At 39.7% G+C, this 23,268-nt stretch overlaps 1 protein-coding gene across 1 annotated transcript in view; it reads left to right on the top strand.

The window, feature by feature from the left end:
- Positions 1 to 23,268, top strand: part of col4a5 (collagen, type IV, alpha 5 (Alport syndrome)) — a 62,791-nt gene that overhangs the window by 20,893 nt on the left and 18,630 nt on the right. The window contains exons 2-24 of the mRNA XM_076881529.1: positions 5,863 to 5,919; positions 9,067 to 9,156; positions 10,196 to 10,240; positions 10,659 to 10,703; positions 10,796 to 10,858; positions 10,983 to 11,036; positions 11,122 to 11,148; positions 12,194 to 12,274; positions 12,753 to 12,815; positions 12,911 to 12,946; positions 13,080 to 13,121; positions 13,239 to 13,331; positions 15,210 to 15,263; positions 15,422 to 15,478; positions 16,391 to 16,435; positions 16,533 to 16,586; positions 16,671 to 16,712; positions 19,303 to 19,396; positions 19,775 to 20,059; positions 20,210 to 20,299; positions 20,487 to 20,557; positions 20,886 to 21,077; positions 21,167 to 21,335. Of these exons, the coding sequence (XP_076737644.1) occupies positions 5,863 to 5,919; positions 9,067 to 9,156; positions 10,196 to 10,240; positions 10,659 to 10,703; positions 10,796 to 10,858; positions 10,983 to 11,036; positions 11,122 to 11,148; positions 12,194 to 12,274; positions 12,753 to 12,815; positions 12,911 to 12,946; positions 13,080 to 13,121; positions 13,239 to 13,331; positions 15,210 to 15,263; positions 15,422 to 15,478; positions 16,391 to 16,435; positions 16,533 to 16,586; positions 16,671 to 16,712; positions 19,303 to 19,396; positions 19,775 to 20,059; positions 20,210 to 20,299; positions 20,487 to 20,557; positions 20,886 to 21,077; positions 21,167 to 21,335 (1,849 nt within the window). The remainder of the gene's footprint in view (positions 1 to 5,862; positions 5,920 to 9,066; positions 9,157 to 10,195; positions 10,241 to 10,658; positions 10,704 to 10,795; positions 10,859 to 10,982; positions 11,037 to 11,121; positions 11,149 to 12,193; positions 12,275 to 12,752; positions 12,816 to 12,910; positions 12,947 to 13,079; positions 13,122 to 13,238; positions 13,332 to 15,209; positions 15,264 to 15,421; positions 15,479 to 16,390; positions 16,436 to 16,532; positions 16,587 to 16,670; positions 16,713 to 19,302; positions 19,397 to 19,774; positions 20,060 to 20,209; positions 20,300 to 20,486; positions 20,558 to 20,885; positions 21,078 to 21,166; positions 21,336 to 23,268) is intronic.

Raw genomic sequence — 23,268 nt, forward strand, 5'->3', positions numbered from 1 at the left:
CAGCACCTTCACAATATCGCGGTACCGTTTCATGTTAGATGGTCTGTCCAGTCTCCGTAACAGGATGTGGCTATTTTTTCCGTATTTGGACTATCAGGAAACTATAAAGCCACAGATTTGCTCACATGTGGCAAAAACCTTTAATGTTTGTGGTCATTTATTTACTGCTTATTTGAAATGAACACACGGAAGCATCCACCGTCTTCCTCTCGCTCTATAATCCACTGACCATCAAAGGTGGGCGATGTATCAAAATCTTTCAAATGAGCAGAGGTTTCTAGCACAACTTCAGCTACTTCAAAAGGTGCACAGAAAAGAGGGGAAAGATGTTAAGGCTTCTGCAACACTAATGATGTATTCATGCGTCTCCAACAACCATTGAATGAGACACTTAAATGATCAGATGACGACATCTTGTAGGATCATTTATCAGGGCCGCTCCAATTTTTCATTGATTGACTTCACTCTTGTTGTGCTTCTGCCTGCACATGTGGTTTCTTACCACGAGTCTCATTCATCCATTCACACAAGCACTTTTAACCTAACTTTCACACACTTGTATAGGGTGCAGCATCTCGCTCCACATGCAGAATGTTAGAACAAGGGCTCAAAACACCTTCTGACTGGTAGTTGACATGCTTTAGCTCCTGAACGACAGAAGCCTGTAAATGACACCGATACTTGGATGTCATTTATTGTTTTCACAGGCATGAATAAGCTGGTCTTTCTTTACTGCCATTTCAGTGACACATCAATACATGGATGGCATGGATCTTATCTGGGAGGAAGAAGCTGCAGCAACTAGGAGATGAGATTTTCTGACGGACCCCCTTTTTACCCCCTATACCAGCTCTGATTTGGTGATTGCGTCTGAGTTGCGATGCCAGTCATTCGAGAGTCGACTGCACCGAGTCCAGTTCACCTCAAGTGCAAACATAAATTGTTAATGGCTATCATGTCAGTCAAAAATCAGCTCAGCTATGCTCTCTTAAAAAGAAAAGAGGTACCATCTTGTGTCGCTTTGCTGCAGTTGCGTTATTCAAGCTAACTTTTTACAAAGTTCAATTTTCAAGAAGCAAGATAATCAAAAATAATCGGACAGTAAGTTGCTCTTGATGGTTGGTTTAGCTCGGATGGCGACGATTGAACCAGATTAGACACCCACGTCTTTCCAGCGGACCGGAGCGAACACGCTTTGTGCCGTGATCGGTGTAAGAAAACAGCCGTCATTTAACGATGTTCAAAACGAGGACTTGCTCTCTTTCTGTCTGTGCAGCTGTGTGTGCTGTCTATGAGTGTTTGTGTCTGTTTGTCTGCTACATTAACGCATATGTGTGTGCTCATGGCAGGGCAGCGTCTATACGTGTCTAATCGTCACTCTTTTATGAGTGTCGGGGGGAATTCCAGTCTCGCCAGTCTAATCCTCGGGTACGTGCCTTCCTTCCTCCTCCTCCTCTTTCTCCTTGTCAACTCACCCAATCTCACCTGGATCGTGTGTCCATCACTTTGTACACACCTGTGAATGTACTTTTAGAATCGTTGTGTTGTTTATCTTGAAAGGTGCTGAATAAATACGTTTGACCTACTTTAACTCACTTTTTTACTTTTTGGGAACTTTATGTGCATTTATGTGCAGATTCACATGAAAATAGGCAAATTTAAGCATTAAAGTAGCACACATAGTGCTCCAAAAGAGTAGAGCACAATTCGTTTCATTTATACTGAATTTATGAATACGTAACACAGTTAAAATATGTGTCGTAAATACTGTTCATAGACCTTCATGTCTCCTTTTAGGAAGAGCTACATTAACTGCAGTCTGGTGCTGTTTCCTGGTAGTCCTGCTTCTCAGTGTCGGAGCTGCACCGCTGCAGTTTTCTGGTCCTATACAGACCTCCAGTGGAGATCACTGGTAGCTTTAGCTCTGCTCAGGCCTGGTTGCTTGGTTGGCGTGAGGGGAAAAATTAAGCTGGGTTAAAAGAGAGTTAAAAGAAAGAAAGACTAGAGCAAATATCTGCAGTTCACTGACCTTTCTAAGTGGATTACACGCCCCCTCAGTGCTGTGGGGGCAAAGAGAGAGGGAGTGAACAGCATGTAAAGGGAGAAGGATCTTTTAACGCTGCGTTTTTTTAAGCCACCTGGTTTCTTCTTAGTTCACCCTTTGTTTTTAGCCACATTTGCTGTAAAGTAAACACCTTTATAAGTGGCATCCTCTGTGTGATAAAGTGAAGATTTCTGGCAGCAGAGTGGCAGACGGTGTTCGGACACACCTGTTACTTGAAATCAAACATCATGTTCGTGGATGTAGAAGAAGATCTCGGCCACCTTTACAGCTTTTACACTGAGAAAGGCAAATTTCCTTTTCCGGATTAACATTTCAGTTAAATTTGAAATCTGAACATTTTCTGAAGAACATTGAACACTTTATGTGCCAAACTCTGATGAACCCACCAGACTTATTTAAAGCACTTCTTTTCTTTGTCTTTTCTCTGATTCATTTTGATCTTGTCACTGGATACTTTTTGGATCAAATGAGCGATAAATAAATATCAGAAATAAATATCAGAGCTTTTTATTAATTAGTTTTACATTGTTTTTAGTTAAATACTGAATCATAAATGGTAGATGATCATTTCAAAAGTAATTATGAAATTTAAAATGAAAGCATTTTTATTTTTGTAAATGACTGCTCCTGACCCACCTGCTGTACTTTTACAGCCCTGCTGGGGGAAGTGGCCCACTCTTTTAGGGATCACTGCACAAGTGATTGCCAGGCTTGTTTTTATTATTTGCAAATATACATATATATGCAGCCTTGCAGCCTAGCTGGACAGTTTTGCAAATGGTTTTTTTGTATAATGGTGGTCTATGAGAAGAAAAATATTTTTGGTGGCAGGCAATTTCTGTCCATTCGTTGCACACTAGAAGCAACCATTGGGAAAGACAGCAACAAGGCTGAGTAGTGGAAGTATACCCAGATATCTTGATACATGGTTAATTATGTAGTGTGCTCAGTGTGCTTTATATTGTAATGTAAAGACCCTAAAATATAAGAAAGAAACCTCAACAATCATATGACCCCGTAGAAGCAAGCACTTGGTGACAGTGGGAAGGAAAAACTCCCTTTTATCAGGAAGAAACCTCCAGCAGAACCAGGGAGGGGCGGCCATCAGCCATGACTGTCTGAGGGTGAGGGGAGGAAGGCAAGACAAAAGACATGCTGTGGAACAGAGACAGAGATTAATCATTAATAATTAATTGCAAATTCAGTCTGCACATGAGAAAAGGCTTTATTAGGCAGGACATACAGGTCAAATAACATTTAGTTTGAAAGTTCACTTATAGTCCACTTATACTAGTACTATAAGAACAAACCAAGTCCAAATCAGCTCTGTTGCTGGTTTAAGTGGACATCTCCAGGTTATTCGAGAGTAGCTGAGTGTTTCAGTTATTTTAAGAGCAAGCAAGCTCGGTCATGCTTTTTTGGTTAAATGAGAGTGGAGAAAAGAGGGATGAGTGTGGAGAAAAACAGATGGATGCAGAGAAGGATGGAGCCTGAGCTGCAGGCATGGGCGTGGGAGAACAGACGGCATTGAGCTGAAGCAGACCAGAGGCTAATTTGGAGATTCAAGGCTTGTAAAAACACCCCCACGTACACAGAGACACACACAGATGTATTTAGGCATGTGTGTGTGTGTCTACTGGTGATCCCTCTGTGATCCCAGACAGCACTTTGCACCAGTTGTGAGATAAAATCATGCAAATGCCTTGCTTTGGCCTTCATGCAGCTCAGGATAGTAGGACTGTCTTGATTTTTATATAACCAAGGGCATATTATCTATACACACACACACACACACACACACACACACACACACACACACTGGAAAGCGGCAAATGTAATGTAAACATGTATGCACTGGTTTTAAATGTGTACACAGAAATGCAAACGGTAAACTGTGTGAGGTTTAATGTGCCAAAGATTAATTGTGAAGTTCAATTTTATAGCCTTGATTTTTGACCCCAGGCCCTTTCACTTTGTGGAAGTGAAAAAGGTCGAGTTAAAAAAGGGGGGAAAGGGTCAGTAACAGACTTGTTTTTTAGTCTTAACAAAAATAAATCAAAGAGTTGTTCAAAAAAAGAAAAATCAAACCTGTTTAGTTTTTATTGGAGTCTATGAGGAGTCACTCGCATATGGAGTGGATATTAGAGGAGCTGCAGTTCCACGTTGGCTTAATTGTGGGTACTTGATCTTAGAATATTGTATTTCCAGTTGTATTTGATTGCACATATTGGCAGATGCTTTTCTGATCATCATGGCCCACGATACTCTTTGGAAGACCGTGCAATCGCACTGCAGCCAGATCGATATATTGGCAGGGCCGATATTATCGCCCAGCATTAGTTATTTGTCAACCTTTTGGTATCTGAATTTGTAATGGCCAGTAAATGATAATTAAACAAGCTACCAAGTATAATATGGGTTGCATAGCATTCTGTGACTTCCCTGTTGGCAACACATTAGCTGATCCTTATCAGTTTAAAGTAAAAAATGTTACAAATATCACAACCTCATATTGCCTGTTTTTCTTAAGCCAACAATCTAAATCACAGGAATGAAATCAGTTTACAATGACACAAAATCTGCATTATTAAACAGCTAACATGAGTCAAAATGTCAGTGCATTTTTAAGACATTACTTCAGTTCCTTGCAAAGACTAAAACCTACAGGGAAGAAATTCAAATAAGAAGGTTTAAATTAAGAACAATAAGACAATTTTGCATGTTTACTGCCTTTTATTCCAGAATCTTTCCGATTTCTTAGACTTAATGATAAACTGATGAACCAGGAAATGCACTCAGAGTTTGCTGCGTCCCCTCCGTGTCAGTAAAACGAGAACACCGTGAAAAGCGTCAGCTCAAAGACGGACACGAAAACGTTTTTGCAGACACAGAAGAATGTCCGCCCGTCTGTCCTCTCTCGTGCGCTCTCTGCCTCTCCATCTTTCTCACAGCCTGGCTGCCTGGCATGCGTGCAATTGATGCCCGTCTGGCATTCACTGTGTCAACAGGCATGGGAAAAGTTAATCAGGAGCTTGGCACTCCCACTCCACCCATCCACCCATGCATACATCCCTCCCTCCTAGTTTTTCTTAACTCTCTCAGTCTTTAGTCCTTCACAAAAAGTGAATCCAAAGTCTAACGGATGGGAAGAAGTGAAGTATTTTGGAAGATAAACGTGCTCTCTGTGAGATAAAAGCTTTATTTGATTTGAGTTTAGAGTACTGTTTGGCCTCGCCGACCTTGCAGCTGCGATCTCATCAGCAAACAAACCTGCAGGTGAATCCGCTGACCTTGCTGTTCCTCTGTGGGAAGACATGTGCTGTAATGTGCAAAGTGTAATTATGCAGCGCCCCCCGGTGGCATGCTGAAGCACTTGCTGAAGTTTACTAAATTTACTGTTTGGTTTTACAATTCTGGAAAGGAGTTTGACTGATTTTACATGGCTGAGGCTGCAGATTTGGCAGGAAATTAGGACAAAAAGGAGACGTGGCAGACACATTTTCAGAACCCAGAAAGCTGCTTTCTAGCTTTTACCTGCTTCCTCCACACGTTTGATTTGGTGGACTCTTACACTGGATGCCCTTCCTGATGCAACCTCTAAAGTATTTGTGTCTGTTCCTGGGAATCTTTCGCTTGTTATGGAATTGGAAAAAGTGACTTTAGAGCCTCTATTTTCAGAACACTGGAATGTAATTGCTAGTTTTATTCATCGTTGGAAATGTCGCTGATTTTTTTTTGCTTAAGTAAAAGTCCAAAGACGCTCATTTGTCTTTCTCTTGTTTTGTTTTTTTAAACAGGCTTGCCATGGATGTGCAGGATCCAAATGTGACTGCAGTGGAGTGAAAGGAGAAAAGGTAAACACAGTGTCACACAATCACTAGTAACTACTAGTAGTTACTACTAGTACAATTACTAGTAACCACCGTGTTGAGAATGTGAGGACACCACCAGTGTTGGTCAAGTTACTTGAAAAAAGTAATCAGTAACTAATTACTGATTACTTCCCCCAAAAAGTAATCCAGTTACTTTACTGATTACTTATTTTCAAAAGTAATTAATTACTTAGTTACTTAGCTACTTTTTAAAAACACGATTTACAACCTGAAGAGGTGATAAAGCGATAGATCTTTCAGCCCAATTCTACTTTTTCTACATAATCCATCATACAAAATGTAATCAAATGGAAAAGTCTCTTTTTTAACTTGTTTTATCAGTTTTAATCTTTTAACTTTATGCATCAAGCAAAAATGTAATTATATGCAACATTCTCTGACTGGAAGTAATTTGTTTAACATTTAAACCTATTTTCTGCACATTCCAGCACATGAAATAAAATATTTTTTGTGTTTACACTCAGTCTTTCAAATAGATGCAAGTAAAACACAGCAGAACATAAATAAAGTCAAAGACTAGCGGTCCTGTTGCTCTATTTTCACCTGTAAAGCAGGAGTACGGCAGGCGCAGGTTCACCCTGGTGCAGGTGTGCCGCGGTCAGTGGAAGAATCCGCGAGTTTCTCTGTGAGTTCCCCATTACGTGGTAGCGCACTCGGTGCTTGCTCGGAAGTTTAGGATTTTTTTTCGCTGTAAAAAGAAGTTTTCTTCCCACGCACAGCGGACACTAATGTTTTTGTCACTTTTATGGAATCAAACTCAAAGTAAGGTCAGTACTTCCACGCTTTAAACGCTGCACGCTCATACTCTCTCACAATCGATATGTGATCCATTGTTGGTCTGCACACAGCTGTTGTCACTAACGGCGCACTCGCTTACGTCACTATCGTGAGACATTCTCGCAAAAAAATCACGGTTTTAGTAACGCAGTAACGCAGCGTTACTACGGGAAAGTAACGGTAATCTAATTACCGTTTTTGCAATAGTAATCCCTTACTTTACTCGTTACTTGAAAAAAGTAATCAGATTACAGTAATGCGTTACAAGTAACACGTTACTGCCCATCTCTGGACACCACAGCCAGTGGGTGTACCCTGAATACTCCCGTCCAATTAATGAACATATTCACTTTGACCTGAAACTTGCGACTGAGGGCACAGAGTTAGGGAGCAAAGGCCCGATTTCTCATAGATTTCTTACACGTAATTAAAAGCAACACATATTTAAAAAAAACACGCACACAGGGAACAGTTTTTCTTGGGATGACTAATGAAATCTTCTTCTTTTTGTTATTACTCTATAACCAGACAAGTGCCGGTCTTACAGTGAAGTCTGCATTTAAGTTGAGTCAGACTTATCACAGGCTGAAACACTGTTGCCAAAATAACGGACACGGGTCTTTAAATAATAAATAATGTCACAGAATCATAACACACAGAGATGTAGTAAAGTAGCAGAAATATGAATTGTGATTTTTTTGAATTTTGTTTCTGTGGATCTTACATTTTGCTGTTGAAGCTCACACATATTTTAAAAGGCAGCCTGGCTCTATTTCCGGCTTTCACCGTGTTTTGTTGCCTGTGATTGTATGAGCTGGATGACGGGAGGAGCTGATGTTTGACAAGATACCAAGACGGGCAAAGTTTTCACCTCATTTACGCAGAAACACCTCGGCTGTTGGAGAACACACTCACACGTTTAATTCAACTCAGTTCAGTTTTATTCACATAGAGCCAAATTACAACGACTGTCACCTCAAAGTGCAAAGACTCCTCAGTAATCAAGAGAAAGCATTCAAGAACTCAAGACAGCAGATTTCATGTTGTGAAATATGTTTTCAATCTTTCTCAGTACATTTTAATCTCCTCTCATTTCTATGAATAATAGTCCAATACTGCAGATTTTGGTATGGATCCAAAACCAAGTAAACACAGGCTTGTATTGCAGATTCTAATACAGATACTTTTAACGCATAAAGGAAGCTTATGTAGAGGGGAGAGCAGTGTCATGATTTATTAGATGAATAATCATTCATTTAACTAAATCAAACACATTTTAATGACCACTACATCACTGGGTCCATAATAATTAGTTAATACAACAAAACACACCTTTCAGATTTTGATGCATTTTGTGGTTTTTGGAGACGTGTAATGTAAATATGCATCTCTCTAAACCATCTGTTGTTTAATGTGCTACAGGTAGGGCTGCACGATTTTGCATAAAATGAGAATCACAATTTTTTTGCTTAGAATTGAGATCACGATTCTCTCACGATTCTCTTTTCCAGTATAAATATTTATTGCACTTATTAACTGCACATCAACTTCGTAACAGTTGAGACTGAACATAAAAACAATAAATAAACATAAAAACAACAAATGTCTCACGTTTTGTCGTTGCTGCAAAATGTTGTACTGCTTGAAATTCCGTCTCCACTGTTGCTCGACGCTGCGTGTATAGAGCAGGTAGTGCAACAATAGAAAAATAGTTGCGGGACGGCACTGTGTAGCGTTTGTCTAGGGTGTTGATCATTTTCCTAAATCCCTCGTTTTGCACAGTGTTGATGGGAGCCATATCTTTGGTCAGGTGATAAGTGATAGCCTCCGTAATTTCTTTGTGCCTGCGGGAGTTCGACGGGTATAGTGAAGCGCTGTATAAGGTTCCCGTTATTGGTGTTTGGGTGGTTGACCGGGACGGATTTTCTCCTGTCACTTTCTCGTCATCCCTGACGTGCTCTCCGTTGTTTTTTCCCTGCTAATTTTAGCATCACACGGCACAGCTTCTGTATCACGTGGTATAAGGCTCCGCCCTTGTCATTTGTTGAGCAAGAAGAGTGAGCGCTTGTTTTCATGCAGAGTACGTCCCGAATCAAAATGCGGTACAATCGTCGTCTTTTTTTTTTTTTTTTAAATCGTTGTCATTTGGAAATGAGATCGCACATAAGTATGAATCGAGATCGCGATTTTCTAACGATTAATCGTGCAGCCCTAGCTACAGGCTATAAATAACTCTGCCTTTCTATTATGACCAGACTGAAATTAAATCTGAAACTTATCTGGTCTTTAAATATGAAACAAATGATTGTTTGACTGTGTCATTGCTTGCAGGGTGAAAGGGGTTTCCCAGGTTTGACAGGACAGCCAGGCGTCCCAGGATTCCCTGGACCAGAAGGACCAATTGGGCCCAGAGGAGAGAAGGTGGGTTTGTAGGGCAAGGAGACGAGAAGAGAAAAGGAACTGATTTGAATTGAAACTCTGAATATATCAATTTTTGAGACGTGGGTTATTTTCTGACTTTGGATGGCGGCAGTGCATATACAAGAACCCCAACATAAGGCTCTGGGTAACTTTTATGATTTTTTTATAAGCTACTGTCGGTCAACAAACTGACTAAATAATTAGGACAATAATGTGAATAATTGCTAAATATTTAGGTAGTTATGTCATTACATGTATAGATGATGTTTTCCTGCATTAAGCATGTTTCCTGCAGTCAAAAGGTTTTCTGCACATCCCCCTGGATAAGTATAAGATACATTTTTGTTTGTCAAAGCATCAAATACAACAGAAAATCCCACAGACTTCGGCGTCTTTGCGCTGTTGAAAGTGATATAATGCTTTTTAACATGCATAAGTGTTAAACTAATGGCTTGCCACTGCCAGGTGGTTGCCATGTAACATGATAATGTTATAATATACTTGTGTATAATTCAGCTTGGTTAATATGAATATGATGTTACTGTAAATTTGAAGTAACACAAAGCATTCAGGTGTTGCAGGTCCATAAACACTACAAATAGGTAGTTTTAGGCTTTTGTTAGGTGGTTGCTAGGTAGGATAATATCAGACGTGATAAGAACCTTCAGTCGCCGACGCTGCTCACACGCAGCGGTAATCCCGTAAAGGCTCGATTTGAGTGCTTTTACTTCTAAAGCTTTACACAAATCCTGAGCAGTGTTGAATCGATTTTAGCGTATAATCTGGTTCTGATGGTTAACTTTAAGCTCATTTTCATGAGAACATTAGCTTTTATACGTTTAGTTTTTCACAGTAGTCCTGTTTGGATATTTACTTAAGTAAAGGACATGAATAAGTTTTCCATTACTTCTACAGTAATACTACTGTAGATTCATTACTTGGCTGTTACTGGTCTTTGATGCTGCTCACAGTGTGGAGTCAAAGATGATCAGGCTCATCATTAATGCTTTCTTGTTTGTTTGTTTGTTCTTTCTCTCAGGGAAGTGATGGACCTCAAGGACCAGGTGGTCCAAAAGGAATTAGAGTAAGTAATTCCCCCATTTTTCCTAAAGACTTCATAGGGATTTTGAGCCGTTGCCACACTGAGAAACATAAGACATGGCTCCATAATTTTATTGATTTTTTTTTTATTGAAGTTTATGGATGTTTATGCTTTTTTAAAAACACAGACACACACATAAAAGGTAGTTACATTTTTTTTAAGTAGGTAAATTTCACCTGTTTTTTTCTTCCCCGGTTAAATAAACAGGATGAATTTTTAGTGCTTTCTCAGCACTGAATAATTTGGGGTTGTAATGCTCTACTTTGGCCAGCAGGTGCCCCCATTTTACCTTATTGTACCTTAACAGTCAGCTAGGTCCTGAAAAAACTCAACACTGGATTCTTTTTTTTCACATTTCAACTTTTAAATGACACATTCTTTTTTCCCCCTTCTCTATCAGGGACCTCCAGGAACACCAGGATTTCCAGGAACACCCGGACTCCCAGTGAGATATTTAAAGAGCTAAGATAATTCTAGCTAACTTAAAATCATGCAGCATTTATGGTTAAACTTCCTGTTTTAATTCCTGTGTATCAGGGTCTACCTGGGCAGGATGGTCCTCCAGGTCCAAGAGGAGTGCCGGGTTGCAATGGGACAAAGGTATCTAATAAAGATGTCTATGAACAATAAAGCAAGTTGTAGAAGAGAAATTTCTTAAAGCCAAAAAAGAATGTTGACACTCAGCGTATCTGTCTTTCAATTTTTTTTCCTTTTCCTTTTTTAGGGTGACAGGGGTTTCCCAGGAAGTCCAGGAATCCCTGGGCAGCCAGGACTTCAAGTGAGTCATTACAGGATGAAGCATCACAGTGATCTGTCTGGTTTTGCTTTGTTTTTTCAAACTTTTCTATTTTACTCATTTACAGGGTCCACCTGGTCTGCCAGGACAAAAGGTAAAAATCAGCACACACACATTTTGTAACTTTGTTACTAATGCTCTTAATGTTAAAAATTGATTTAAAAAAATATAACTTAATTTTCAAGGTTTGAATTCAATTTTTTAAGTTATGTCCTCCACCAGCTAGAAACAAAAGAAGACCAGATTGTCACTTACTTTCCTATTGTCTCATATTTATAATATAATTTGTATGACAATCAATGAAAATAATTGTTGCATTTAGGTAAAATAATCATTTTAGATCTTAGATCCTTTTAAATCTACTTCTTTGTTATTCTTGTCATTCATTGTTCTGAATTAAAAACATGATATGTCAGCAATTTCTGCACTAATATACAGATTTCTATCTCACTGTAGGCTGATATATCTACAGCTTTACAAGCACCACACAACTCAGACTCTAATTTGAAATGTTGACTTGACTGTGCTTTGAACTTGTTATGGCTGGTAGACCTTAATTTAACTCTTACTTAATGGAGTAAATATAAATTCCCTTCACAACTGGGGAAATGTAGAAAAATACATGTGTGGATGTGTGGTTTTACAAACCACACATCCACGTCCAGGTTTAAAAGGCCAAAGACGGGGCTTCTAAGGAAAGGACCAGGAAGCCAATTACAAATAAATAAACATTACACATTTTTTTAAAAAGTTCTGTTTTGAAAATGAAACCATGGAAAATAATTTTTAAAAAATCACTATTTTTTATTTATTCATGTAAACAAAAAACACAACACAACAACAAACAAATAAGAGTTTCGCTAATTTATTTGTCAGTGTTTGCTGTGAAACACACAGATGTGAAAGCTCTACTACTGCCTCTCCTTTAGGTTTCTATAAAAATCAATTTCTATCATTTTTCTTTTAACTTTTTTTTTTTTTACTGATGTCAAGTTGAGTTTTTGCTGTATTTGTCCACTAGATGGTGCTCTTTGACATTGTTTGATATTCAGAAGCAACATTTCCTTCTTTCCCCTCAGGTTCTTTCCCTTTATGAAGACAAATGTATATCTGAGCATCTCTTTCTCTTTTCTTTGCAGGGAGACCCAGGTGATGTTATCTCCGCCAATCGTTTCGGAGAGAAAGGAGCAGTGGGTTTACCCGGTTTGCCAGGAGGTCCTGTGAGTGAAATATTCTCCTTTTAGAAACACTGTGCTGCCAAAGCTAATTTACACATTTAATTAAATTCACGTGCAGATTCAAAACTTTTCAAATATGTAAGTCAGAATGATGTGTGCATAAAAAACAAAACAAAATGAATGAATGAACAGAACTTGAGCTTTAGGTGTCAAACCGGTCTGTTTAATAATGCGACAAATGAAAATCTGTTTAATTTTGATCATTTATAAGCTGAAATATGACCAATACTGATATTATAAACATAAAGCCATCACATATCAAGGTGTCTGCTGTATTTATAATTATTGACATTATTTGTTGGTGCTAATGGAAGCATTTTTAGAGCTAGGACTGTAATTTCTCACACACTCACAGAAATGCTCACAGGCTCAAACAGAAGCAAAAGGATGAAAATGTTTAGGTTTTTTAAACTGTATGTTTTACCAATTGTCTGTACATCTTTTTCCTTTTATGTCACAGGGCCGACCTGGACCTCCAGGTATACAAGGTCCGGTAGGTCCCCCAGGACCCAGAGGCCTTGAGGTAAAGAGAAGCTGCTACAGCGTAAACCTTTTTTCATGAAAGTTGCACAAATAGCATCAGATTGAAGGCCAACTGTTTCTCGGTTTGTTTCTCAGGGTCGTCCAGGTGCTCCTGGTCCACCCGGGCCTAAGGTGAGATCAGACACTTTGTAACTGATCTTTAGTAAATAAAGACAAAATGATAATACATTTTGAACTATTCTTGGTCATGAAATATACTCCACTGAGCCTGAAGTGACAGCCTCCCTCTGTTTTTTCTCAACAGGGGAATATGGGTTTGAATTTCCAAGGACCCAAAGGAGAAAAGGTACCATAATCGTCACTTTTTTTACTAGAGTTATGTTCAGTCTCTGCCTCAAGCTTGTCTTCTCAGAGCTTTTACTGAATTACTAAACCTGCCACTCTTTCCCTGCCGTGACCATAGGGTGCCCCAGGTTTGCAAGGACCTCCTGGTCCTCCAGGACAGGTTGGGGAGCAGACAAAGCCGGCTGAGACTGAAATTCAGAGAGGAGACAAGGTATAACTATTTTAAAGGCATGGAAGTGGTGAAGTATTCCATTCGCCACAGAAATGAGGACTGACGAGACTAAAATTAGATTTTAAATAGAGAGATTTTACAACGTAGGCTGTTTAAACCAAGTTTAAAACTCAGTATCTCTTGCTGACAGGTGGCAGTCACTCGCTTTATTAACAGATTTTCCATATATATGAAAAAGGTCATTCATATTTTCCATAATGCATGTATTTTACATTGTATCAAAATGCCTCATCTTGGCAGTACCTAATCATTGCTCATAAAAATGTATTAAATGTGTGTGAACATATATAAAAACCAGTTTACGCCAGAGTAATAAATCACAGCCACATGATGGCAGCAGAGAGTATCTATGCCTGCCAATTATATTTAGTCATCTCATTCAGTAAAGAAATAAAAACCACCAGGCGGACATTGTGTAAAATGTAAATAAATTGCGTAAACAACGTACCAGATGTTTAAACTGAGACATTATTATGACACAAATTATTAGTTCATTTTGAATTTGATGGCAGCAACACATTGCAAAAACTATGGAAAGGGGAAACAAAAGGCTGGAAAAGTAAGTGGCATTAAAAAGCAACAGCTTACAGAGTAACATTTTGCTACTAACTGGACTCACTGATTGACAAGAGGTCAGTAAAATGATGTGGTATAAAAAGAGCCTCTTAGACAGACAGATGGGCGGGTTTATATGCAAAAAAATACATCTGAAACTACATCTGGTGGGCTTATTTCAGAATAAAGCTTTGAATATCTCATTATCTACCGTACATAATATTAAAATGATTCAGAGAATCTGGAGAAATCTCTGTGTGCAAAAGTCAAGGCTGAAAAACACAGAAACACTCGCAGAAATCACTATCTGTGAACACATTTCAATTTGCCAGCTGCAAATGCAGGTTGAAGGTCTACTGTGTAAAAAAGAAAAAGAAGCAACCACATTTAACACTATCCACAAACACTGACATCTTCTTTAAGTCAAAGCTCATTTAAATTGGACTGAAGCACAGCCTCCAGACTAAAGAGGAGAGGGACTAAGGCTACGTTCACACTGCAGGCGAAAGCGCATCAAATCCGACTTTTTTGACCCTATTCGACACATATCATGGTATGACAGTGTGAACGGCACAAATCCGATATTTTCAAATCCGATCTGGGTCACATTCGTATGTGGTACTGAATCCGATACATATCCGATGTTTTAGAAAGCGACTGCTGTTTGAACGGTCATGTCGCATTAAATCCGTCTTTTACGTCACTGACACAAGACAGACGGCAATTATCAGCTCTGGAGAAGCGCCCGATAAGACATCGTGAACACTTCCTGGCCATCCAGTGTAGATGTTAGTGAAACTGTTGGGAAGACAATGTTGGAGAAACGTGAACATTTTATTTGTACTGTATAATCTGCAGATTCTGACAGAAATCTGCAACTATCCTTTGAAGCACCGCTCCTCTAAAACAGCAATAAGGATCATTATTAGGCCAAATGTAAATAACAAAATAACTTTATAACTTAAAGCAAAATTGGGAAACGTAAAGTCCGAAACAAGTATTTATATTAAGGGCCATCAGTCAAACAGTACTGTTTGGTCTGGGTCTAAAAAGAGCGCGTTGTGTGTGACGTCTGCTTTTGCGCATGCGGGTCACTTTGAGTGTTCACACAGGAGCACGTTTGCTGTCACATTTTAGTTGAAGTGTGAACAAGCAGACAAAAAAATCGGATTTGATCAAAAAATCTGAATTGAGCATTAAGACCTGCAGTGTGAACGTAGACTAATTGACTTGCCAAATAGATTTGGTTCAAACTCTAAACTCGTTCTGCACTGATTCTGATTTTTTCTCTTTATTCTGCAGGGTGACCAAGGACCTCCTGGCCCTAAAGGTGATCCGGGTTTACCGGGACCTCCTGTAAGTATCTCTGGTCCCCTGAACCAAATTTACCTCCACACATTAAAAGTCCCTCCAGAAAACAGACAAAACATTTAAGTTGCAAGTTGGAAGAAGTGGAGTATCTAGTGCTCTTGATGGTGACTGTGGTATTTATATGTCTCTTTATCTCACTGTAGGGTCCCTATGGTGGGCAGAAAGGAGAAAAGGGAGAACCAGGAGAGCTGGGAAAACGAGTAAGTACAGCTCTGGAATTTCAAGCAAATCCTTTCACTAAACTTACGTAATCGCCCCTATGCTGCTAAAATATGTCTGTTGCTCAAAGGTAAACTCAATTCTAAAGCCCTCAACATGTGTACAAGTGCAAGAGTGTCTGGAACCTCATCTCTGACATTTGGTTTAGGCAAAGAGGAAAGGTGTTGCCCAACTTTCTCAAACAATCTGACTATTTTACAGGGTTTCTCTCAGCTTTTTTGTGTGAAACTTTCTGCAAAGAGGGAACTCTCAAACATATTTGCCATTATTTCAGTTTGTACATGTCATTCCTTCAAGACTGCTAAGACACAGCAGAGCTTGAATTCCTGGGTTGAAGCAGTAAGAAGAGACCAAAGGGGATCTATGACGCAGGGTTCATTTGACTGTTACCAGATTGTATGTTCAGTATGTATTCGTAGAATATGTTCTCCAAGCCTTTTAAAGACATACTGAAACCTTATCAATAAGCCCAAAACTCCGGGTAAACCTTCAAACAGCTCTTCATAGATGTGAATACGCATACACATTATTCTACTGTGCACACAGTCATGAAGTCCGGTGTAACGTTTTAAAATGATGAACAAGACCTTGCAGACACCTATTGACTCCAGTTGCATGTGTTGGGATGTCAACCTGACCACAGGCCTAACTCAAGTGAATGAGTTAAATATTTATACTTAACAGAGGTATGAATGTAATTTTTATTATTGTAAAACTGGACATTTTAAGAAGGGAGCCAATCTTAGAATTTTTGACTCCCTTTGGGAGTCAGCCCCTAGTGGCCACTGGAGGATGTGCAGTTTTTGCCAATTTTGTAATGCTTCAGTATTCAACTCTGGAGATGTCCCCGTTGGTGCAAAGCCTGATCACCATGTTTTTCCCCCCTTTTACAGGGAAAACCAGGCAAAGATGGTGATCCTGGTTCTCCAGGATACCCAGTGAGTTCTGCCGACAAACTGCACAATTTATAATCCTTTTCTAAAATGTCTTATAACCTTTTCCTAACATTCTTGTATTGCTTTTTGTCACATTCAGGGGCCCCCTGGAGAGACAGGCCAGCCTGGTCTTCCAGGGAGGGATGGTGAGACAGTAAGTTTCTTCTGAGTATTTTGAATTCTACGAGTCAAACAGTAATGCCACGAACTGTGTAAATATCACTCTTTCTCATTTCAGGGACAAAAAGGTGATCGTGGATTCCCGGGTCCACCAGGGCAGGTGAATGAGAATTTATATTTCATTATTTGTGGAATATTTGTCTTACACTTGAACTCTTAGCACCATTTCATTGTCTACTTATAAATACAATGCTGTGCAAATATCCCAAGCCATCCTTCATTTCTTTGTAGTTTGCTTCAAAAATATAAAGAAATTAACCATTTTTCCTTGGACATTTGAGGCTTATTCACTTATTTGTAGTTGATTTTGAAAAGTGCCACCAGACTTTGATCCACTGATTCATTGTTAGTGAGCCCAAGCACACTGTCAGTGCAGTAAAAGCATAGCTGTCAGAGTCGGCTGCGTGGCAGGCAAGATAAGGACCCAAACGCATGATCACAGGACACAGGAGTGGAATGGAAAATAGGATGGACGATATGAGGAAAAATCTAATATCACAATATTTTTTGGCTGTATCACTATACATGATATGTCTTGAGCCCCAACGCTCCCAGTATTGGGGGCAAAAGGGATGAGACCTCTGAATTTCACCTGAAGTTCATATAAACCATCTCTACAACCACTAAACACAATGAAAACGACAAAACAATTAAAAGAACAGTTATATAATTTCACAAAATGTGCCTAAACACAAACAAGAATCCATGAGGTCACTCAGCTTGATGTAACCAAACCACGACCAAAATTCAAAAGAGGACCGAAACAGTTGTTTCATGTTCGATAAACAATAACATGGAATCGTGCCGTTTTTCTCTGTTCCTCTTGCTGATAGCTGGTAGCTCGTATCACAGCTGGTTTATTTGAAGTTTTCTTTGGTGTGTTAGGAGACATTTGCATGTGGAGTTTAAGATGGTCTTAATTTTGCAGTGATGACTTTTCAGCTGGTGGAATAAATTCGTAGCACTGCCACCTTTTGGGCAATGGTCTGACGAGTCTGAATCTCCGGGGTTAGTGATGCATTCGCAGCGTGTGGGAGAAAAAAAACTCACAGTGAATTACATGCAGACAGCTTAATATTTCCATGGCAACCTATACTTGATGGTTACTATACAGTAAGGCTGGGTTTTAATTATTGATTTTCCAATTAAAATCGATTTTAGGTTGATCCTGAATTGATTTTTAAATATAAATGTATTTTGCCAGAAACTTAAGAATCTCAGGTTAAAGCTTTCATTTCAACAACCACCAAACAGCTAAAACAGTAAATGAGAGCAGGTAAACGGATTCCACAAAGACGTAAACACAAAGCGCGGACCCGACGCATCAGAATCAGTGAGATGTTGGCTTTCTCACCCAATGACACGCCGTCGGAGCTGAAAGCCGGCATCTCACAGATTCTGATGCTGCAGGTTTTGTCACTCTCCAAATTAACTGAGCCAGCAGCAAAGAAGATCAAAAATAAGCTTCACATTTGATAAACATCGTCATGAATTCCCTCTTATGCCGCGCTCACACTGTGCGATTTTGTCAGTCGCGCGATTCAGCTCCTGCTCAAACTGCACGATTGACTCGCAGGGGTTAGAAGTTCATAGGTCACGATGCAGGGTCTCACACTATACGGCCGATGCTCTGATGCGACCTGAGTGCTCACACTGTGCGTCCATAAAATGAAGGTTATAACAGAAATTCTGTCACTCGCTCTCTCTGTCTTTCACTCACACAGACACACCACCACCATCAGCTTTGCTAAACTGCTAATGAAAAACACTGATCAGGCAGCTGTGATTGAGCAGCAATGTAGATCCAACTATTTTCACGTTTGTTGTGGTCGTGATAATTTTGTGAGGCCACATGGAAAAGGCTCGGATGAGCTTTCCAAAGTTCTACAAGTTGTGCCTCCATTGCTTGTGTCCAGATCACACGCTGCACAGCCGTGCTGCGCCGTCTTTTTCGCTGACATTTGTGTTTGCGCGTGCGCAGTGTGACAAACTGCGGTGACACTCTCACGACGGTCGCTGTTTGAAATCCTCACGACCAAGCGATTGATGATCGGGAGCTCGTCGTGAGGTGTTAATCGCTTCTCGTTACCCCACGTATACTACACGATGCACGACGCACGATGAAGGCCAAAATCGGGCCGATCGGTCAAAACGGTCTCAAATCTCTATTTTCTGCATTATTTGCTTGCTTGTTATGCACCAGTCTACTGTTGTTTACAGTGCTTTCAGCCACTGTTTTTTTTTAATTACCGGCAAAAAGAAACTCTATTTTCAACTGTGCAATACGGAAAACATTTAAACTGTGTGTGTGTGATACGAATTACCCACTCCCAATGGAAAATGAACCATTAAGGATGACTATTCAGTGTACAAAGTCCACTAGTCCTGCTAACCGTGAGAAAACTGTAATTATGAGACTTTTTTTTACATTTTTAAAAACACAGCTTAAAATAAGGAAGTGTTTTAAAAAAGAGGAAAGTTTCCATAAGGAGGTAATATTTATCATAGTCTTTGATTTAGGTCCAATAGTCTGTTGTTGTATTTTATATTTATTCTGTTGTAGTTTTTAAAATATTTTTATTTTAAAAATTATATTACAAAAAAAGATTTAAGGATATTTGCAAAGTTTTGTATAGTTTAGTCCATGTGAGTCTTGTGAATTTACTTAATTCTTTTTAACATCCCATCAGGTGATTGGCGGGCCAATAGGGAATCAGGTGGGGCCTAAAGGTGAACCTGGCTTACCTGGAACACCTGGACTCAAAGGAGACAGAGGAGTACAAGGTGAGCTGAAAACACACAGGCACATAACAAGCATACTTATTGTTTGCATTACTTTTAAAGATAGTTTATACCGGGTACCAAATTTAAGTTCCAAAACAGACATGATAGATGAGATGGTGCAACCTAAATGCACTGGTGTAGGTCTAGAATAACAGATTAAAAATACAATAATACATTTAGGGGAAAGGTTGGGATAAATTGAATAATTTATGGTTACTGAAAAGGAAATAAAGGGATACAATTATTAATTATGTAAATTAGTTAATGGCCCTTCTTTGCTTTTGGCTGAATAAGACCATTTTTTGAGATTTACTTTTTGATTATCTTTCGCAAAAAAACAAACCAAATAACACTGAAACGTCAACCTCCTTTCTCCAGGTTTGACAGGCCCTCCAGGAGAACCGGGATTCACAGGAACCGGTAGTGGGGGTTTTCCTGGACCTCAAGGTTTCCCAGGAGAGCGAGGTCAGAAGGGAGAGATTGGCCCTCCAGGAAACTTTCTGCCAGGCCCCCCAGGTCGTGCAGGGTCTCCTGGATCCCCTGGTCCGCCAGGGCCCCGTGGACTTCCAGGCACTTCCTCAGGTCAAGACTGCATACCAGGACTTCCTGGGGTTCCTGGTGCACAAGGAGGAAGAGGTTTCCCTGGAGAGATAGGACAGAAAGGTGGGGAAATGTCTAAGATAGAATCAAAATAAATGACTCCTGTCAGATTGCTGAAATATCACCCAATCTCCCAAAGAAGTGCATAAGACGGTCTCCCCCTGCAGCCTTTTGCAGAAAAAAGTGACATTAATGATCTGATCGTGTTTTTAGGTGAGAAAGGTGACACCTGTGTGAACTGCATAGGAAGCGTCAATCCCATCCCTGGACCTCAAGGACCTCCAGGACCTCCTGGATTTCCTGGTAAGACCCCTCCCCCAAAGTTTTGTTTCCGTCAGGTGATATTAACAAACTTTCCTGAATCCACAGTAGCAGATTAAAATTGCTTGGTGGTCCTTCAGTAATGACATTAAATGTGACAATAAAGACACTGAAGTTTAGTAGACCTCAGGACAGATGTTTTTATGGTCCCTCTTGTTTTCTTCATCAGGACCTCCTGGCGCCCAAGGTTTCAAGGGAGACAGAGGTTTTCCAGGAACACCTGGCTCTGTCGGCCCCAGCGTGAGTATTCTTACTTTTCCTTTCCAAAAGTGGTGATTATCATTGTGGAACTGATTAATGTGTTGCTCACGATTTTTTTTCATCAGAAAAATAAGATTTCATAATAAACGCCATTATTTCTTTGATATTCTTTGATTTAATTTCTCTGTTTGACTTCCCTGTCCCTGGCTCTTGCTTCTTTCCCAAAAAATTGATTCTGTTCACCTGGACGTAGAGTTTTACGTTTTTCCGACTGCAAAGGCTACGTCTGGGTAAACTGAATCAATTTTGGGGGATTTCCTTACCTGGATGATTGAGCATCAAGACATCTTGCTTGTTTCCTTTCCAGGGTCCTCCTGGTGCTCAAGGTCCTCCCGGCCTAAATGGAGAGAAGGGAGATCCAGGTGATCCCATCAGAGTTAATGGTTTGAGTGGAGAGAAGGGTGACACTGGTTTCCCTGGACCACCTGGTCTGCCAGGTCTGGACGGGGCACCTGGTCGTGACGGAGCCCCTGGGCCTCCAGGGCCTAAAGGAGCTCCTGTGAGTGACTTCCACTCAGTCTGTTCATTATTTATCTGAATTAACCCAAACCCCTCTAACCCCAACTAATGTATTTGCAACTGTGACAGGGCTCATTGTTGGTGAAAGGAGAACGAGGCCTCCCCGGTGAGCCAGGTTTCCCTGGTAATCCAGGAGACAGGGGCCCCCCAGGTCTTCCTGGCTTTGGAAATCCAGGACCTCGTGGAGAGAGAGGTATCCAGGGTGTCTCAGGAAGACCGGGACCTGTTGGTGCACCAGGTAAAAAAATCATTTTACGTTTATCCTTATATATATAGATAGATATTCAATGAGAGCTATTGTGATGAAATACAAGTTAGTCATACATAATAAAATAAACAAAATTACCTGATGTGTTGTGCTGTAGCATATCCGGGGAGCGATTATTATAGGCCCCTGTGGGTCTCCCTGCTCAAGAATTTCAACCCATTACAGCACAGTGTGTTACAGGCAGTGATGGGAATAACGGCGTTACAAGTAACGGCGTTACTAACAGCGCTACTTTTTTCAGCAACGAGTAATCTAACTAATTACTATTCGTATCGTTACAACGCCGTTATGGTTACTAACAAGAAAATGCGGTCCGTTACTATGTTTCAACAAACAAACGGTTGAAACTGTGTTCAGCTTACCGCATCTTATATCAGTTGCATGGAAGTAGCTGTAAGTAATCTGGACGCTACAGCTTTAAGCAGCTGCGCAATGAGGCGGCTGCTGTCTCCAGGTAGAAACAGGAGTGATACACCTGCTGCTGTCAGACCTGCAGGTATCAGGCTGTGATGTTCTCCTTTATAGTGGACAGAAATTATTTTTTTGGAGTGGCACAAATAATTTGTGTGGCATCTTATTGAATGCAGAACAGCTGATTGTTCTGTAAATAGTTTGAAATGTTTTTTTTAAATCAAGGTAAAAGGTAAATGGATGCAAATAACTTTGTTGTTTGCAAAACTTGTGCATAGGATTTTAAAACTGACAATTTATATTTGCATTTAAAAGTTATTAAATATGATTCATTAAACATGTTTGTGGTTGTTACAGTAAAAAATAACTTTTTCTACACTGATTTTATGTTTTTTGTCTGATTTTAGATCAATTGTGTTAATACAGTATGTCAAAATGAAAACATAACTGTAAATTCAGACACGTGAGGTTGTGCTGAAAAGGATGATACCAAACAAGGCAAAGTAAATTGATTGATTGTTAATTCATTTCAACCATGTAAACAATATACAGGTACATTTAGAAAAGAAAATAAGAGAGAAAAAATACTATACAAAAGTCAGTACATTTCAATATTGCTACCATTCTGATTCATTTACACGTTGAAAGGGAGTGGGAAGAAGTAAACACTTATTTAATCCCACCCCTTTGCCATAAGTTATCATATAGTAGTTTTTACCTTTAAAATAGTTTTTAAAGGTAAAATGTGGGGAAAATCAAAAGTAGTTAAAATGGCCAGTTATACCCTGGACCCCAGAGGGTTAAACGTAACGCAATAGTTACTTTTCAAGTAATTAATTACTTTTAGAATATTGTAACTCAGTTACTAACTCAGTTACTTTTTTTGAAGAAGTAACTAGTAACTATAATTAATTACTTTTTCAAAGTAACTTGCCCAACACTGGTTACCAGTGGTGTTTGGTGACTGTGGCCCCAACTGCCTTCAGATCATTAACAAGCTCCTCCTGTCCTGTAATCAATCACCGTTCTTATAATCATCCTTACCCCTTGTATTGAGCTCCAGGCTGAGGTTGATTTCCTCCATTTCCTAATAATCACCAACAATTAATATAACACTTTAGCCCATTCGTCCTTTAATGGTCGTTTCGTTTTGCTCATGGTGATGGAAAGGTCAGAATGGAAAATTTAGATTCTGTGGACAGGTGTGCTTTATACACAAAACTCAGATCAGCTGTATCTTATTTATTGACTGTAATCCGTGTGCACATGGGCACACACCCAACCATAGGAGCCAGAATTCTGTTTGACTTCTAGGAGGATCAAATACTTATCTCCCCCACTGTACCTTACCAAATTAGACCAGTGCTGTGTCTCACAATACAGCAAAGTAAATTATATGTTGATCTAATTTATATTTTCACATTATTTATCTCTGAGGTTCTAGCTATAAAATTTTAAAGCTTAGTATATCGTCAAGCTATAGCCTGAGTTG

This window comes from Maylandia zebra, linkage group LG3 (genome assembly GCF_041146795.1).
Source record: "Maylandia zebra isolate NMK-2024a linkage group LG3, Mzebra_GT3a, whole genome shotgun sequence".
Classification (NCBI taxonomy): domain Eukaryota; kingdom Metazoa; phylum Chordata; class Actinopteri; order Cichliformes; family Cichlidae; genus Maylandia; species Maylandia zebra.